An 18872-nucleotide genomic window follows, 5' to 3' on the forward strand; every position below is an offset into this window, starting at 1 on the left:
TCACCCCCCCTCCCCCCCTCCCTGTGCCTCACCCCCCCTCCCTGTGCCTCACCCCCCTCCCTGTGCCTCCCCCACCCTCTCCCTGTGCCTCACCCCCACCCCCTCCCTGTGCCTCACCCCCACCCCCTCCCTGTGCCTCACCCCCACCCCCTCCCTGTGCCTCACCCCCACCCCCTCCCTGTGCCTCACCCCCACCCCCTCCCTGTGCCTCACCCCCACCCCCTCCCTGTGCCTCACCCCCACCCCCTCCCTGTGCCTCACCCCCACCCCCTCCCTGTGCCTCACCCCCACCCCCTCCCTGTGCCTCTCCCCCACCCCCTCCCTGTGCCTCTCCCCCACCCCCTCCCTGTGCCCCTCCCCCACCCCCTCCCTGTGCCCCTCCCCCACCCCCTCCCTGTGCCCCTCCCCACCCCCTCCCTGTGCCCCTCCCCCACCCCCTCCCTGTGCCCCTCCCCACCCCCTCCCTGTGCCCCTCCCCCACCCCCTCCCTGTGCCCCTCCCCCACCCCCTCCCTGTGCCCCTCCCCCACCCCCTCCCTGTGCCCCTCCCCCACCCCCTCCCTGTGCCCCTCCCCCACCCCCTCCCTGTGCCCCTCCCCCACCCCCTCCCTGTGCCTCCCCCCCACCCACTCCCTGTGCCTCCCCCCCACCCACTCCCTGTGCCTCCCCCCACCCACTCCCTGTGCCTCCCCCCCACCCACTCCCTGTGCCTCTCCCCCACCCACTCCCTGTGCCTCTCCCCCACCCACTCCCTGTGCCTCTCCCCCACCCCCTCACTGTGCCTCACCCCCCTCACTGTGCCTCACCCCCTCCCTGTGCCTCCCCCCTCCCTGTGCCTCCCCCACCCAGTGCCTACCCCCCACCCCCCTCCCTGTGCCTCCCCCCACCCCCTCCCTGTGCCTCCCCCCACCCTCCCTCCCTGTGCCTCCCCCCCACCCTCCCTCCCTGTGCCTCCCCCCACCCTCCCTCCCTGTGCCTCCCCCCCACCCTCCCTGTGCCTCCCCCCCACCCTCCCTGTGCCTCCCCCCTACCCTCCCTGTGCCTCCCCCCCACCCTCCCTGTGCCTCCCCCCCACCCTCCCTGTGCCTCCCCCCCACCCTCCCTGTGCCTCCCCCCCACCCTCCCTGTGCCTCCCCCCCACCCTTCCTGTGCCTCCCCCCCCCACCCTCCCTGTGCCTCCCCCCCCACCCTCCCTGTGCCTCCCCCCCACCCTCCCTGTGCCTCCCCGCCCCTCCTTGTGCCTCCCCCCCACCCCCTCCCTGTGCCTCCCCCCCACCCCCTCCCTGTGCCTCCCCCCTCACCCCCTCCCTGTGCCTCCCCCTTCTCCCTGTGCCTCCCCCCCTCTCCCTGCCTCCCCCCTTCTGCCTGTGCCTCCCCCCTCTCCCTGTGCCTCCCCCCCTCTCCCTGTGCCTCCCCCCCTCTCCCTGTGCCTCCCCCCCTCTCCCTGTGCCTCCCCCCTCTCCCTGTGCCTCCCCCCTCTCCCTGTGCCTCCCCCCTCTCCCTGTGCCTCCCCCCCTCTCCCTGTGCCTCCCCCCTCTCCCTGTGCCTCCCCCCTCTCCCTGTGCCTCCCCCCCTCTCCCTGTGCCTCCCCCCTCTCCCTGTGCCTCCCCCCTTTCCCTGTGCCTCCCCCCTTTCCCTGTGCCTCCCCCCTTTCCCTGTGCCTCCCCCCCTCTCCCTGTGCCTCCCCCCTCTCCCTGTGCCTCCACCTCCCTCTCCCTCTGCTCTCTCCCGCTGTCACTCAGTCGGAACAATAATTAACTCCAGATCCTCTGGGAGCTGAGTGGGTGAGGCTGTTTGATGGCGGGAAACTAACTTCTGCTTTACAACTGGTTTATACCCAGAGAGAGAGAGAAGAGATCCCAGGATTAACCAGAGAGAGAGAGAGAGATCGCAGGATTAACCAGAGTGAGAGAGAGAGATCCCAGAATTAACCAGAGTGAGAGAGAGAGATCCCAGAATTAACCAGAGTGAGAGATCCCAGAATTAACCAGAGTGAGAGATCCCAGAATTAACCAGAGTGAGAGAGAGAGATCCCAGAATTAACCAGAGAGAGAGAGAGATATCCCAGAATTAACCAGAGTGAGAGAGAGATCCCAGAATTAACCAGAGTGAGAGATCCCAGAATTAACCAGAGTGAGAGAGAGAGATCCCAGAATTAACCAGAGAGAGAGAGAGAGATCCCAGAATTAACCAGAGAGAGAGATCCCAGAATTAACCAGAGTGAGAGATCCCAGAATTAACCAGAGAGAGAGAGAGAGATCCCAGAATTAACCAGAGAGAGAGAGAGAGATCCCAGAATTAACCAGAGAGAGAGAGAGAGAGAGAGATCCCAGAATTAACCAGAGTGAGAGAGAGATCCCAGAATTAACCAGAGTGAGAGATCCCAGAATTAACCAGAGAGAGAGAGAGAGATCCCAGAATTAACCAGAGAGAGAGAGAGAGAGATCCCAGAATTAACCAGAGAGAGAGAGAGAGAGAGATCCCAGAATTAACCAGAGTGAGAGAGAGAGATCCCAGAATTAACCAGAGTGAGAGATCCCAGAATTAACCAGAGTGAGAGATCCCAGAATTAACCAGAGAGAGAGAGAGAGATCCCAGAATTAACCAGAGTGAGAGAGAGAGATCCCAGAATTAACCAGAGAGAGAGAGAGAGATCCCAGAATTAACCAGAGAGAGAGATCCCAGAATTAACCAGAGAGAGAGAGAGAGATCCCAGAATTAACCAGAGTGAGAGAGAGAGATCCCAGAATTAACCAGAGTGAGAGAGAGAGATCCCAGAATTAACCAGAGAGAGAGAGAGAGATCACAGGATTAACCAGAGAGAGAGATCCCAGAATTAACCAGAGAGAGAGAGAGAGATCCCAGAATTAACCAGAGTGAGAGAGAGAGATCCCAGAATTAACCAGAGAGAGAGATTGAGATCACAGGATTAACCAGAGAGAGAGATCCCAGAATTAACCAGAGTGAGAGAGAGATTCCAGGGTTAACCAGAGCGAGAGAGAGAGAGAGATCCCAGGATTAACCAGAGAGATCCCAGGAATAACCAGAGAGAGAGAGATCCCAGAATTAAACAGAGAGAGAGAGAGATCGCAGGATTGACCCGAGAGAGAAATCTCGGGATTAACCAGAGAGATAGATCCCAGGATTAACCAGAGAGAGATCGAGAGATCCCAGGATTAACCAGAGAACGAGAGAGAGCTTCTTGAGCAGTATTGCGATTACTCAAACTCATTTCCTCCGGGTCAATTCTAGCCAAACGCTGAGAGTGGATTTCAACCCATTCTCTGGGCCAAAGGTCACTTCTTGCCTGGTGTGTATTGAAGATGAAATACCTGAATAACTGGGAAGTGGTATCCTGAGCCTCTGTGTTGATAACCAATGGGAGGAGAGAGTGTAACCTCGGCCCTGAAAGTCAATCCCTCTGTAGATAAATATTTCTCCGTTTGTCAACCTCTCAATCGGCTCTGTGACACCACGCAAAGTGTAAATGTGTAAGAGGTCAGGAAACGGTTGCCATGGCAGAATCGAGGGAGGATTTCCTTTCTGGGTTATCAGGTCGGAGGTAAACTGAGTCTTGAAGCCTCTTCAGTTCTCCCCTGACCCTCTGCATGATCTGGCAGCAACAGGCAACCCTCGTTTAACAGCACCATCCCCAAAATCACCCGCCACACTCCTTCATCAATGTCAGGGAGCTATTTAACTATGATTCTATTCAATGTACACACCCGTCAGGATTCACTGCATAGCAGAGGAGCAGGAATCCTGGCTGACTTTCCCTAACCAGACAGTCTCGCCCACAAAGGGTTCTGCAAACAGTGTAACAGTCAGGATCGGAGGCCCCTTTATAAACCTTGGATAAATTGGATTGATAACATACTGTGAGGTGGGTCTGACTGTTTAAATTGGCAGAGAAGAATCTCGTGACCCAGGAAACATGGCAGAAGAATGAGAGGTAGACCCCAGCAACATAGATCATCATCTAAAAAGAACAGTTTTGCCATTTCTAGCTCCAAGCAGAAGACCAAGGGGCGGCACAGTGGTCAGCACGGCTTCCCCACAACACCAGGGACCTGGGATCGATTCCAGACTTGGGTGTCTGTGGAATTTGCACGTTCTCCCTGTGTCTGCGTGGGTTTCCTCCGGGTGCTCCGGTCACCTCCCACAGTCCAAACATGTGCAGGTTAGATGGATTGGCCATGCTAAATTGCCCTTAGTGTCCAAAGTTGTGCAGGTTAGGTTGCAGGGATAGGGCAGGGGGGTGGGCCTATGTCGGGTGCTCTTCCAGAGGGTCGGTGCAGACTCAATAGGCCAAATAGCCTCCTTCTGCACTCTAGGGATTCTACAAAAAAATTGCCTCCAATTATTTCTCTGCTCTTTACCCTCCTCCACTGTCATTCTGTTTGGATATGAAATGGTTAAAGGTTAAGCGCCATCTTCTATTTTGTGGGGAGGCTACTTGTAGGATTCCTCCGACATTCCGATCTACTTGTACAGCTCGTATGGTGTAGTGCCTGTAAACATTGACAATCAACATTGGATAGGATTTTACACCCACTTCTTGAAAATAATTGGAAATGAATCCTGCTATCGGTAACAGGAGACCAAAATGATTTCCTCCCCTCCCCTGGGCCACTGAGACTGATTGCGGTCCTTCTATTGCCTCCACTGAGATTAGCTACCTCCGAAGAAACCAGGTTAAACCTGGCACCTCCATGTGGGGGTCAGTCACACACCAATCTTGTTAAATGTACACACCCGTCAGGGTTCACTGGATAGCACAGGAAACCTGACTGACTTTCCCGAACCCGAGTGTCTCGCCCAGTTCACTGCCCACAGAGAGATCTGCAAATGGCTACTGGCCGTTGACCGGAAGGCATTGCCTTGGCAATGGATTTATGAGTTTGAACAGTGCCATGGAGCAAGCTGGTCCATGTGAGAGACTGATCACCAACTTGCACATCAATGCAGAGTAACAATCCTTCTGTACTTCTACCTACTTAACTTCCTCCGCCTCAGAGGATACCCCCCACCCCATCCATTATTCCATGGTGGGCAGCACAGTGGCTAACACTGTGGCTTCACAGCGCCAGGTGTCCCAGGTTCAATTCCCCGCTGAGTCACTGTCTGTGCGGAGTCTACGTTCTCCCCGTGTCTGCGTGTGTTTCCTCCGGGTGCTCCGGTTTCCTCCCACAGTCCAAAGACGAGCAGGTTAGGTGGATTGGCCACGATAAATTGCCCTTGGTGTCCAAAAAGGTTAGGAGGGGTTACGGGGATAGGGTTGAAGTGAGGGTTTAAGTGGGTCGGTGCAGACTCGATGGGCCGAATGGCCTCCTTCTACACTATGTTCTATTTTCTTGTGTGACCATTTTACATTTCATATCAAAACCTTCCTTTGGGTCCATACTCTTTATAAACAGCAATAAGGTTATTCACCTGGGTTAATTCCAGCCAGCGGGTGTGTCCAGGTTTCAGTTTATCTCCTTGTGGGTGGGAGACCAATTCCCACTTCATTTAAAGACAGAATATCTGAATCTCCCTGCTTCACAGATCATCCACAGAAGATTTGTGCTTCTTTTGGGGTACCCAACTAAATCAATAAACTGAGAGATAAATTAAAAGGCAGCCCCCTTCAGAGACACTGCATCAAAGTAAATAGAATTTCAAAGGAAACTTAAAACATCAAAACAAAATGTGATGAAAGATAAAACAGCTCTGTCCCCGTGGTGCCCACTGGGCACGGCAGGCCCCCATTGTGCCGCTGGATACTGCGCGCTCCCTTCCAGGGACAGAAGGTTTGGGTGTGGGCTGAAACGTATTTACAAGGTGCACATTGAATTATTTGGATTTCACGTTTTATTTCCGGCCCTGGTAACCTTCACAGAGTTAATGCAGCTCATGCAGTAATAATAATCTTCATTAGTGTCACAAGTCGGCTTACTTTAACGCTGCAATGAAGTTACTGTGAAAAGCCCCTGGTCGCCACATTCCGGCGCCTGTTCGGGTACACAGAGGGAGAATTCAGAATGTCCAAATTACCTAACAGCACGTCTTTCGGGGCTTGTGGGAGGAAACCGGAGCACCCGGAGGAAACCCACACAGACACAGGGCGAATGGACAGACTCCGCATCGACAGTGACCCAAGCCGGGAATCGAACCTGGGACCCTGGGGCTGTGAAGCAACAGTGCTAACCACTGTGCTCCCATGCATCGTGCCTGGGATGATATTACAACCTTTTCCAAAATGGTTCATTTTGGGAATAGGATTGGAGATTCTAGACTGAATAGAGAATTAACCGGGCGGCACGGTAGCATTGTGGATAGCACAATTGCTTCACAGCTCCAGGGTCCCAGGTTCGATTCCGGCTTGGGTCACTGTCTGTGCAGAGTCTGCACAGCCTCCCCTTGTGTGCGTGGGTTTCTTCCGGGTGCTCCAGTTTCCTCCCACAGTCCAAAGACGTGCAGGTTAGGTGGATTGGCCATGATAAATTGCCCTTAGTGTCCTAAATTGCCCTTAGTGTTGGGTGGGATTACTGGGTTATGGGGATAGGGTGGAGGTGTTGACCTTGGGTGGGGTGCTCTTTCCAAGAGCTGGTGCAGACTCGATGGGCCGAATGGCCTCCTTCTGCACTGTAAATTCTATGATTATCCACTAGTCTGTAGAGCACAATAATCCATTTGCTGCTATGGGTGGAGGAGGAGGGTTACAGGCAGAGATTTGATGGCCACCAGATACTCGGGAGTTATGTTCAATGGAGAAGAATAACTTGAAATTGCGAAACACATCCCAATAGGTTCACACGCAGTTATGTTTTAAAGTGCGGAGGCTGATCCTGTGGAAGCAGATGTGACAGAAAGATGTCAATAACAGAATGACCAGTTAATGTGTTCTTGATTGAGTGAGCAATGTGGGTCAGGGCACAAGGAAAGTTCCCTGTTGTTGAGATAGTGTCATGGAATCTACAACATCCACCTGAATAGGTGAACATGACCTCAGTTTAATATCTCAGAAAGAAGGTGCAGCACCATATTTGGTTATTATCAGCAAATTTAGGGAACTAATTTTGCACTTCCTGTGTCGTCAGAACTCTATCCTCATGCAACAAAAATAATCTGTGAGCAGAAAGCAAGCAACCCTGGTTAAACCACGCATATCCAACATGGCAGCAAAAGTACAGTGTACTTGCGATCTTCTCTGTCCTCATCTAATTACTCAACCTGTGACTACACTGGGAACTGAGATCATTCTACAACTCTAAATTGGAAGATGTGAGTTCCACCCTGAGTTGCACAGATTCAAAGTTCAGCATGAGCTCAGTCTGCTTCTCTTCAGGAATGATTTGATGATGTAGAGGATCACAGGTGACTTTGGCCAGGGGTGGGATGGGGAAGTGTGACACACGTGCTCCCCAAGTCATACAGTGAAGTTCCACGGATTTGAAGAATGCAAAATCGGGACAAAGAGCTGGATTCTCCGTCGACGAGATCCTCCGTTTCGCCGGCAGCGCACTCACGCCCGCGGGTTTCCCGACGGCTTGGGGGTGCCCACATTGGTGAAAACCCCATTAGCCGGCTGCCGGGACGGAGAATCCCGCTGCCGGTGGGCGCGCCCGGCATTGGAAAATGGGTGCGGCTGGACGGAGAATCCCGCCCCAGATATTTGAGGGCGGCACGGTGGTGCAGTAGTTAGCACTGAGGACCAGGGTTCGATCCCGGCCCCGGGTCACCGTCCGTGTGGAGTTTGCACATTCTCCCCGTGTCTGCCTGGGGTTCTTCCCCACAACCTAAAATATGAGCAGGGTAGGTGGATTGGCCACGCTAAATTGTCCCTTAATCGGAAAAAAGGAATTTATATTTTTTTTAAATCAGGTATTTGTCATGAGAACTCAGGACTGTTGCAAATAGAGTGGTATATCCCAGGACCAATTGTGCATGTTTCTATACTTACCCTGTGCAGCACAATGTTCAAACTGAACCTTTTCAGAAATAAATTCTGGAGCATTGGAGAAGCCAGTTTTTCACTGGCAATGTGTAACTCATCTTAGCACTCGATCCCTCCCCAACATCACCCATGCAATGGCAGGCACGGTAGCACAGCGGTTAGCACAGTTCCTTCACAGCTCCAGGGCCGCAGGTTCGGTTCCCGGCTTGGGTCACTTTCTGTGCGGAGTCTGCACGTTCTCCCCGTGTGTGCGTGGGCTTGCTCCGGTTTCCTCCCACAGTCCAAAGATGTGCAGGTTAGGTGGATTGGCCATGCTAAATTGCCCCTAGTGTCCAGAAAAGGTTAGCTGGAGTTACGGGTGGAGGTGTGGGGATAGGGTGGAGGTGTGGGCTTAGGTAGGGTGCTCCAGGGGGCAGCACGGTGGCGCAGTGGTTAGCACTGCTGCCTCACATCGCCGAGATCCCAGGTTCGATCCCGGCTCTGGGTCACTGTCCGTGTGGAGTTTGCACATTCTCCCCGTGCTTGCGTGGGTTTCACCCCCACAACCCAAAGATGTGCAGGCTAAATTTCCCCTTAATTGGAAAACATTAATTGGATACTCTAAATTTATTTTAAAAATCGTAGGGTGCTCTTTCCAAGGGCCGGTGAAGACTCGATGGGCCGAATGGCCTTATAGAAACGTAATAAATTATGAAGGGAATAGATAGGATAGATGCGGGCAGGTTGTTTCCACTGGTGGGTGAAAGCAGAACGAGGGGGCATAGCCTCAAAATAAGGGGAAGTAGATTTAGGACTGAGTTTAGGAGGGACCTCTTCACTCAAAGGATTGTGAATCTCTGGAATTCCTTGCCCAGTGAAGCAGTTGAGGCTCCTTCATTAAATGTTTTTAAGGTAAAGATAGATAGTTTTTTGAAGAATAAAGGGATTAAGGCTTATGGTGTTCGGGCCGGAAAGTGGAGCTGAGTCCACAAAAGATCAGCCATGATCTCATTGAATGGTGGAGCAGGCTCGAGGGGCCAGATGGCCTACTCCTGTTCCTAGTTCTTATGTTCTGCACTGTAAATTCTATGATTCAATGAATAGAAATAAACACTTGCATTTATATAGCAACTGTCACAACCTTAGGACATCCCAAAATGAGCCAATGAGCTACTTTTAAGTGTACTCACTGTTGTAGCCAATGAGTGCTTATTAATACACTTACCTGTATAATAAACCCAGCTCATTAAGTTATAGGATAATATTCCCAGTTTCAAATGGTCAAAATGAGATTATGTTAGTGATGAGATTCCGCTGGCAATTAGGATTAGTTGCTCAATGAGATTTCCTGTTTTCTTTTTAAATAAGTTGGTTGCTTCACATTTTGGATTTGCAACCACACGGCGGAATGGGAAAATTGCGCTGTCACTCACAGATCCGTTATCTGTACTTGGTAAGGTTTACCTCTGTCGAAATGTCACAGATGCACGTGATGGGGACTATACTTGTCCCCAGAAAGAACAAAATCATCATGGTATGCATTCATTTGATTTCTGCCTGGAGATTCAAACTTGCATCAAGATAATGGGTAAACAGACAGAGTTTTAAGTGCCCAATTCATTTTTTCCCAATGAAGGGGCAATTTAGCATTGCCAATCCACCTACCCTGCACATCTTTGGGTTGTGGGTGCGAAACCCATGCAGACACAGGGAGAATGTGCAAACTCCACACGGACAGTGACCCAGAGCCGGGATCGAACCAGGGACCTCGGCGCCGTGAGGCAGCAGTGCTAACCACTGCGCCACCCTGCTGCCCTCTACTTTCTCTACTAATTGGACAATGTTTTTTTAAATAAACAAGGTAACAGCAAGAATTGGGAGACTGGAAAAGCTCACAGTCTAATGGCTAGAGCCTGCAACTATACCGTGACAAATGATGTTGCACAATTAAATGCAAAATGTTGACATAGCAATTTACAATGCAGCATAAAAGCTCTACCAGAAATCATGACAAGAGAAAGTCAGGATTGTGGAAAGGAAATTCTTTGCAGGAGATTTTTAATGATTATTAGATATTTTTCCATTGTTTTCATTTTTGTTCATTGTTTTCCAGCTGTTTTGGACAATGAACGTCTTACGGCCGAGGAGATGGATGAACGGAGACGGCAGAACATTGCCTATGAATACCTCTGTCACCTGGAGGAAGCTAAGCGGTGAGTTCCCTTTCAGGCCCCTCGTTCCCTTGCTGCTGTCTGACGAGGTGACGTGAGCTGTTTTGAGCTGGGACTCTCTGAAACTGCTGCAAAGCGCTGCTCCGCATTATCCTGGAGGACAGATGCTTTTCAGCATCGGATAGGAAGCCACTCATATGAAACAAGAGCATCCAGGAACAGGAAACATCCACTTGATCCAATTAACCTTCGCTTCATCCCCAGCCCACTTCCCTCATTCCCTTCTCACTGCAGAAACATCCCTACACTAAACATTGACACATAAGTGGAATCTATTAATTTAATTCTGGAAAATAAAAGATTGAGAGGTGTGCTAATTGGGCTCTTTTAAAGTTCTGAAAGCATTTGTTTGATAGGGTAGACAGAGAGAAGGTGTTTCCAATTGTGGGGGAGATCAAAAGTAAAAATTATAAATGTAAAATAGTCACTAATAAATTCAATCGGCAATCTGGAGGAACCTCTTTAACCAGAGAGGGGTGAGAATGTGGAACTTGCTACCTAAAAGGTGCGGTTGAGTAAATATTATAGATATTGAAGGGGAAGCTAGGTAAGCATGTGACACAGAAGGAAATTGAAGGAGAGAGCGATACTGTTTGAACAGAGGTGGGAGCTGGATTGTGTGCAGTATAAACACTGGCAAGAACCTGCTGTGCCAAATGACCTGTTTTCATACTTTACATTCAATATGAAACGGTTACTGAGTTGTGAATAAGTTACAAGGGAAGGACGGCCAACCAAACAGCATAGATTGCTTTGTGGAGAAGGAAGGGATTCATATCATATAATTTACAGTGCAGAAGGAGGCCATTCAACCCATCGAGTCTGCACCGGCTCTTTTTTTGAAAGAGCACCCCTCCACCTTATCCCCATAACCCAGTAACCCCACCCAACACTCAGGGCAATTTTGGACACTAAGGGCAATTTATCATGGCCAATCCACCTAACCTGCACATCTTTGGACTGTGGGAGGAAACCGGAGCACCCGGAGGAAACCCACGCAGACACGGGGAGAAGGTGCAGACTCCGCACAGACAGTGACCCAAGCCGGGAATCGAACCTGGGACCCTGGAGCTGTGAGGCAATTGTGCTAACCACTATGCTACCGTGATTGAGGGATATGGAAGTGGGTTAGAGCTGAAAATGATGTTTTAGGCCTTTTCGGCCTAAAATTAGTTTCTACCCCAAAAGCTCTTTTTACTCTTAATCTCCAGAAGCTGAACTTGATTTTGCCTCTTTGGGACAATTTAGGCTGACAGCATTGAGTGAGCTTGTGGTCAAACACACACACACACAGACAATTGAAGGATGTAACATGATTTAATCTGGAGAATTTGATTTCCATCCATTTGCTGGCAGGTGTTTTGTGTCAGGAACGGGCAAACTGATGGAAAGTAGGATTGTGATTCCCAGCAACGACATGAATAACTGGGATCTGAGGAACTGTGCAACCTCCTGCGGAGTTTCACTTTTTTTCCCCCAGAACCTTCTCCCCCGCCCCCCATCTCTCCTGAAGGTGTTGCTTTGTGATACGATCCTCCTATAAATGCCCATTGTTCATTTCGGAGCCTAGAACCTCGAGTGTCACTGAGCTATTCAACCGTGGGAGCATGGCAATTCTGCTTTTTAAAAAAAAAAACATTTAGAGGACCCAATTCTTTTTTTCCAATTAAGGGGCAATTTAACGTGGCCAATCCACCTACCGTGCCCATCTTTGGGTTGTGGGGGTGAGAGCCACGCAGACGCAGAGAATGTGCAAACTCCACACAGACGGTGACCCGGGGCCGGGATTGAACCCGGGACCTCGGCGCCGTGAGGCAGCAGTGCTAACCACTAGGCCGCCATGCCGCCCCGGCAATTCTGCTTTCAACCAATAGGTGCAGGTGTACGCAGAGCTCTCCACTCCCTGGCCAGTGTGCCTCAGATTGGGGACGGTGTCATAGTTGGCAGCTAACACGTGTTGCACAGAAAGCAGTTTTCAATCCTCAGCCCAGACTCCATGGCCCAGCCTTCGCTGTTGTTGGCAGGAGCCCAGTGACAGACAACTAACTGTTGGTGAAATCAAGTCAGAATCCGCCAGGGATGATTTCAGCCGTCCAGTGTTTCACCACGACAGCATGTGCAGTGAGCAGCAGCATGTGCAGGGGTCAAAGCTGCACCTGTCTATGGTGCGAGGCACAGATGTTGGTGCAGTAACCCCTCTCCACTCCATCCAACACAAACAGCAGTGTATCCTGAATCAGAAACTGCCACTCCACGTTCTGGATGGGACGCACTTGTTCCCCATCTCCAGTGGCACTAGTTTTTCCTGTTTTGTGTGCAGAGCTCTCATCTGCTTAAGCGTTTTAGCTCCCAGCCATCCCTCAAGCTCCTTAAACATCATCAGTTTTCACCAGCAGTTGATGCTTGCTGCAGTGCTTTGGGCCGGAAGTGCAAACGGATGTCTGCAACTGATTTAGACCAAGGAGAAACTCTTTACAAAAAAGTTGTCAGGCCACGCAATCCATTCCAAGATTAATGGTTAAGTTTGTAATAGGTAAATGGATGATGTAATGTACGAACAGGGCAGCGATGTGATTAGAAACTAACATGGTTGCATTGGGCGAAATGGCCTCTTTCGTGTTCTAACTTCTGTTGTGACTGACAGAATGTAGCAGGAAATGATTCAGTTTTTGCAGAGGATGCAGTGTCATACACTCCGGTAGAGTAGGCTATAATATAGCAGCCTCAGCACAGCTCCTCTGACTGACACGCATTTCTATAGCGCCTTTCTCAACCTCAAGAAGCTGCTCATTCATTGAAATGTAGTCACCGTTGTAATGTAGGAAATGCCAATTTGTGCACAGCAAGCCCACACTAACAGCATTGTGACAATGTCCAGACCATCTATTCTCGGTGATCTTGGTTGCTCTTCTTCCAAATGGTACCATCTTTCACCCAAGAGGGTAGTCTGGATCTGGGTTTAATGGCTCATGCACAAGGCGGCAAATCAGACAGTGCAGCACTCCCTCAGTACTGCACCTGGGGTGTCGGCGTGGATTTTATCCTCAGTTTTCTGACTGATAGGGCAGCACGGTGGCGCAGTGGTTAGCACTGCTGCCTCATGACGCTGAAGACCCGGGTTCGAAATCCCACAGGGTGCAGGGTAGGTGGATTGGCCACGCTCAATTGCCCCTTAAATTGGAAATAAAATAAAAAACTCTGAGCCAAGGCACTGTACACTGTGGCAAACCCCAGGCAATATCTGAGGAAGGCAGAGTTTCTGCATTTACTTCAGAGATATTGACCCTCGTCCAGGATAGAATTCCTTTTCCCGGCTGTTTATGCTGCATTCCATGCTTGTACCAGACTGCGAGAGAGCAGCATTTCAGACATGACTGACTTCATCAAGCAGACGTGTTAATGAGCTGTTTAAACTCACCTGCAGCTAGTGCTTGTTTTGTTTTATAAATTTAGAGTACCCAATTATTAATTTTTCCCAATTAAGGGGCAGTTTAACGTGGCCAATCCACCTAGCCTGCACATCTTTGGGTTGTGGGGGGTGAGACCCACGCAGACACGTGGAGAATGTGCAAACTCCACGCGGACAGTGACCCAAGGCTGGGATTCGAACGGGGGTCCTCAGCGCCGCAGTCCCAGTGCTAACCACTGCGCCACATGCTGCCCTGCTAGTGCTGGTTTTAACACCGATTTGACAACGAATTCTTGCTTTGGATTTGAGCTGTTTCCATGGGAATTGATATGCTGTGTCCTGAAGCTGACACCATGTGGGTTTGGCCTCCTTAAAAGTTTTGCTTTTAAATGATGCCTTATCACAGGTTTCAGACACGGTCCAAAGCACCGAACATTTAACAAATTACTTTATTGCCCGGTGACCACTATTATGCAGCCAAAAAGATGACATTAACAACAATGACTTGAATAAGCAGTTATGCTTTCATTTAGTCATTCACAATATGAGGGTGCTGCTGGTTAGGCTAGCACTTATTGCCCATCCCTAATAGTCCTCACGAAGCTGGTGGTGAGCTGCTGCCTTGAGCCGCTGTGGTCCATGTGGTGTAGGTACACCCACAGTGCTGTTGGGGAGGAAGCTCCAGGATTTTGACCCAGCGACAGTGAAGGAACGACGATATATTTCCAAGTCAGGGTGGTGAGTGACTTGGAGGGGAACCTCCAGGCGGTGGGGTTCCTGGATGTGTGCTGTCCTTCAGGATAATAGAGGTCACAGGTTTGGTTCTGTTGAAGGAGCTTTGGTGAATTGCTGGAGTGTATCTTGTAGCTGGTGCACGCACTGCTGTGGTCAGGTGTGCACGTGTGGTGAATATTTAATTTGGTGGATGGGATGCCAGTCTAGTGGGCTGCTTTGTCCTGGATGGTGTTGAGCTTCTTGGCGTCGCATTGTGTTCTGTCTCTCACTCGGCAGCCAGAGTCACTGAATAACAATCTGCAGCTGGAACCAAAGTTAGTTAGACAGATTTCTGGTTGACAAGGGTGTCAGGTTCTTCTGTAGTGTCGTAGCTGTCACGTTCTCCAAGTCCCCGTGTTCGAAACCGAGCAGAAACATTGTTATGGGTCATGGAGACAGACAGGGAAGTGGCATTCCAGTCGCAATCAGATCAACAGCGGAGGAAGGTCGAGGGGCTGAATGGCCTACTCCCTGCTTCCACTTCTCATGTTATATTCAATGTTGATATCCAGACCAGCCGTGACTCCCTGACCACGACCCAGATCAGCTAATCCCACACAGCTCCAGGACTGAATCCAGCGTTTCGTGTGTGGGGAGTGCTGGCTGCATCGGTCAGTGTCGCTCTCCATTTCCCCAGTGAACCGCCGAGGGCAGACTCCTCTCATTCAGTGTGGGGGACTGTACTACAACAACAACAACAACTTACGTTTATATAGCACCTTTAATACAGTAACATACCCTAAGGTGCTTCACAAGCTGATTAGTAGACAACTTGGATATTCAGCCGCATGAAATATTCGGACAATTGACCAAACGCTTGGTCAAATTGATAAGTCTTAAGGAGAACCTCAATAACGGACAGAGAAGTGTAGGAGTTTGGAAGTTGGAGTTGTTACAGGCATATTTTAGAAAACATTATATAATAATCTTTATTGTCACAAGTAGGCTTACATTAACACTGCAATGAAGTTACTGTGAAAAGCCCCTAGTCGCCACATTCCGGCACCTGTTCGGGTACACTGAGGGAGAATTCAGAATGTCCAATTCACCTAACAGTACGTCTTTCGGGACTTGTGGGAGGAAACCGGAGCACCCGGAGGAAACCCACGCAGACACGGGGGAAAGTGTAGACTCCGCACAGACAGTGACCCAAGCCGGGAATCGAACCCAGGTCCCTGGTGCTGTGAGGCAACAGTGCTAACCACTGTGCTACCGTGCCGCCCATAAAACGGTAGCAATGTGATTCTGTTACAGCTCTAATAACCCTGAGGCCTGGACTAATGATCTAAAGGCACGAGTTCAAATCCCACCACAGCAGCTAGCGAACTTAAAATCAGTCAATAAAGCAAATCTGGGAATAAAGAGCTCGTTTCAGTAACGGTGACCACGAAACTACCGGATTTATCTTGAAAACGCCAACTGGCTCACAAATGTAATTTAGGGAAGGAAATCTGCTGTCCTAACCCGGTCTGGCCTGTATGCGACTCCAGACCCACAGTACTGTGGTTGACTCTTCATTGCCCTCTGAGGTTTCCTGGCAAACCAGTCCGTTCAGGGCCAGTAGGTATGGACGATAAATGCTGGCCTTGCCGGTGACACCCACATCCCCGTGCGTGAATTGAAAGGAAACCGCCAGCATGTTTCACGTGTGGCCTGTGAGGCTGGGGCGGGGTGGGGCTCATGGCTGAACTTGGTTTCAGGTTCCTCATTCAGTCCTCCCGTCGTGTGTTCGCACGAGTTTCACAAGGTTCGAATCAGCAGAAATTCCAACCAACCCAATATGCTGATAAGTTAAAATAAACATTAAAACCAACCGATGGCTCAGTTACTAAGTCAGGCACAAATCAGACCTCGGGTACACTAGCTGTAGATATGCTAGCTTTCGTAGACCATGTTCCTTTTCCTTTTATATTTTGTTGAAATTAAATGGGATGTTTGTAAAAGAGACCATTCAGCCCATCCAGTCCATGCTGGTGTTTATGGTTAGCCTGACCCCCCTCCCATGTTTTCTCAGCTAAATCTACCATCGTAACCGTCCATTCATTTCTCCCTCATTTGTCTAGTTCCCCCTTAAAATGTATCCATAATATCCACCTCGGCCACTCCATGTAGCAGCGAGTTCTACATGTTTCACCACTCTCCGGGCAAAGAGTTTCTTCTGACTTCCCTGGTCAATTTCTTGGCCACTATCTCAAACCGATCGCCTCCGGTTATGTTGTGTTTATAATTTAAGTCCTCACTCCACCTCTCCATTTTACACTTTCACTGTCCCTCTCTCCCTTGCTGTCACATTTTCCTTCACTGCCCTGCCTTTACTGTGAATGAATCTGGCTTCTACCTTATCGCACTCACACAGTTTAAGCCCCCATCTTCCGCTTGTTCATTCACCCCCTTCCCCGTCCATTAATACCCCACATCAGCACTCTTTCCCCCTCACACCCCCACCCCACCCCACTGCCGTTGGGTGGAGCAGCAGGTGGAGATATTCCGCCAGCGCTGGCCTTCGTTAGATCTGTGTCCATAACAATTCACTCCAGCAGCTGTTTGTCCCCACCCATCAACCTCAAATCGAACTAGTTTCTCATCCCCTTTCTGCCTCTAGAAATAGCAGTCGTGTTGTGTCACCCACGAAGCTAATCTTTGACCAATAGTGAACCATGTCACCCATGCTCCTCAGTGCAGAATAACTTCCCTCTTTGTTTCCTATTACCGGAATCCTCTGCAGCCTTTTTTAAACCCATTTCTAAAAAAAACTTGAATGATTCCTTTTTATTGCCAGCTGTCGGGTCCCACCGTACCTACCTACGGCAGGTAGCACTCTCGCCGTAAATCTGAAGGTCATCGGTTCAAGACCCACCCCAGAGATTAGACCACATAATCCAAACTGGCACTCCCAGGGTCAGTATTGAGGGAGTGCCACACTGTCAGAGGGTCAGTACTGAGGGAGTGCTGCACTGTCAGAGGGTCAGTACTGAGGGAGTGCTGCACTGTCAGAGGGTCAGTACTGAGGGAGTGCTGCACTGTCAGAGGGTCAGTACTGAGGGAGTGCCGCACTGTCAGAGGGTCAGTACTGAGGGAGTGCCTCACTGTCAGAGGGTCAGTACTGAGGGAGTGCCGCACTGTCAGAGGGTCAGTACTGAGGGAGTGCTGCACTGTCAGAGGGTCAGTACTGAGGGAGTGCTGCACTGTCAGAGGGTCAGTACTGAGGGAGTGCTGCACTGTCAGAGGGTCAGTACTGAGGGAGTGCTGCACTGTCAGAAAGGCCAGCTTTCCAATGAAGTGTTAAAGTGAGACTTCGCCTGCGCTCTCGTTTGGAAGTAAATAACGGCACAGTAGCACAGTGGTTAGCACTGTTGCCTCACAGTGCCATGGTCCCTGGTTCGATTCCCGGCTTGGGTCACCGTCTGTGCGGAGTCTGCACGTTCTCCCCGTGTCTGCATGAGTTCTCTCCGGGTGCTCCGGTTTCCTCCCACAAGTCCCGAAAGACGTGCTTGTTGGACATTCTGAATTCTCCCTCTGTGTACCCGAACAGGCGCCGGAATTTGGCGACTAGGGGATTTTCAGAGTAACTTCATTGCAGTGTTAATTTAAGCCTACTTGTGACACTGATAAACATTATTATTAATGATTCCACAAGCATCGTATTGAAAGATCTTTCTGTGCACATATTGATTTCTGTGTTTCCGACATTACAACAGTGGCGACATTTTTTTAAAAAACCATCTCCGCTCCAGTTTGACGTGTCCAGTGAAGGTCACCTGGTGTGTGGCCAGCTCGAACTCCACCTGATCCAAGCTGCAAATGTCCCTGTTCCTTCCCTTGGCGCTGTTCCACCTGAATGGTCGGTGTCATTGCCTTGTCTCAGTGCGATAATGAGAAGGAGTGTTTGATCACTGCCCCAGTCTGAGAGGTTGGATGTGACCGAGAGTTTATCAGGGTAACTGTGTATACAGAGCTGAGGTTCATTCAGGATTGCTGTTACCTATCACTGAGTAGAAGCCAGTCCCGGGCAGTGTGCTCAGGATTCCCCACACAGCCAAATTGTTTGCAGATTGTTTGCTCCCTGGAGCCTGTTTGAGATTTATTTGCGATTTATGATCGCCCACTGTGAGTGAGAGGATCATGGGGCCTGGCACATTCCTCCCAGTTCCATGTGAGCAATAAACCGAGATCGCACAGAATAATTTCTGCAGATGTTCTGAGACAGGAAGCGCATTGGAATCTTGTCAGTCCTTGAGTAAACTGCAGCCAGATCCTGAAATACTGTCAGAGGCTTGAATTCATTGTGCAAGACCACACTGTCATCTCTTTCCACTGGCTGTTGCTATGTTGGGGAGGATTGAGACACAGGAGCCTGAGGCTGCTCCCCCTGGGCAGGATGGTCTCTGCCACCTCACCCTTGGAACAGTATTCTGTTCTTGGACAGAGAACCCTATGTTGTCTCTTGATTTACCTTTCATGCGCTCCCCAAGCTGAACCCCCCTCCCGTCCCCCATCAGTACCCCCACCTCTTCTACCTCAGCAGCCTTACTCCATCTCGC

At 50.4% G+C, this 18872-nt stretch overlaps 1 protein-coding gene across 2 annotated transcripts in view; it reads left to right on the forward strand.

Moving 5' to 3' along the window:
* The window catches only part of iqgap1 (IQ motif containing GTPase activating protein 1), a 164216-nt gene that overhangs the window by 3444 nt on the left and 141900 nt on the right, over positions 1-18872 (forward strand). Inside the window, exons 2-3 of one of the 2 annotated variants that reach the window (XM_072492699.1) lie at positions 7082-7265; positions 10031-10130. In XM_072492699.1, the coding sequence (XP_072348800.1) occupies positions 10066-10130 (65 nt within the window). In that variant the 5' untranslated portion in view covers positions 7082-7265; positions 10031-10065. The remainder of the gene's footprint in view (positions 1-7081; positions 7266-10030; positions 10131-18872) is intronic. The other variant, XM_072492698.1, reaches the window with a different exon arrangement.

The sequence above is a fragment of the Scyliorhinus torazame genome, chromosome 30 (genome assembly GCF_047496885.1).
Source record: "Scyliorhinus torazame isolate Kashiwa2021f chromosome 30, sScyTor2.1, whole genome shotgun sequence".
Lineage (NCBI taxonomy): Eukaryota > Metazoa > Chordata > Chondrichthyes > Carcharhiniformes > Scyliorhinidae > Scyliorhinus > Scyliorhinus torazame.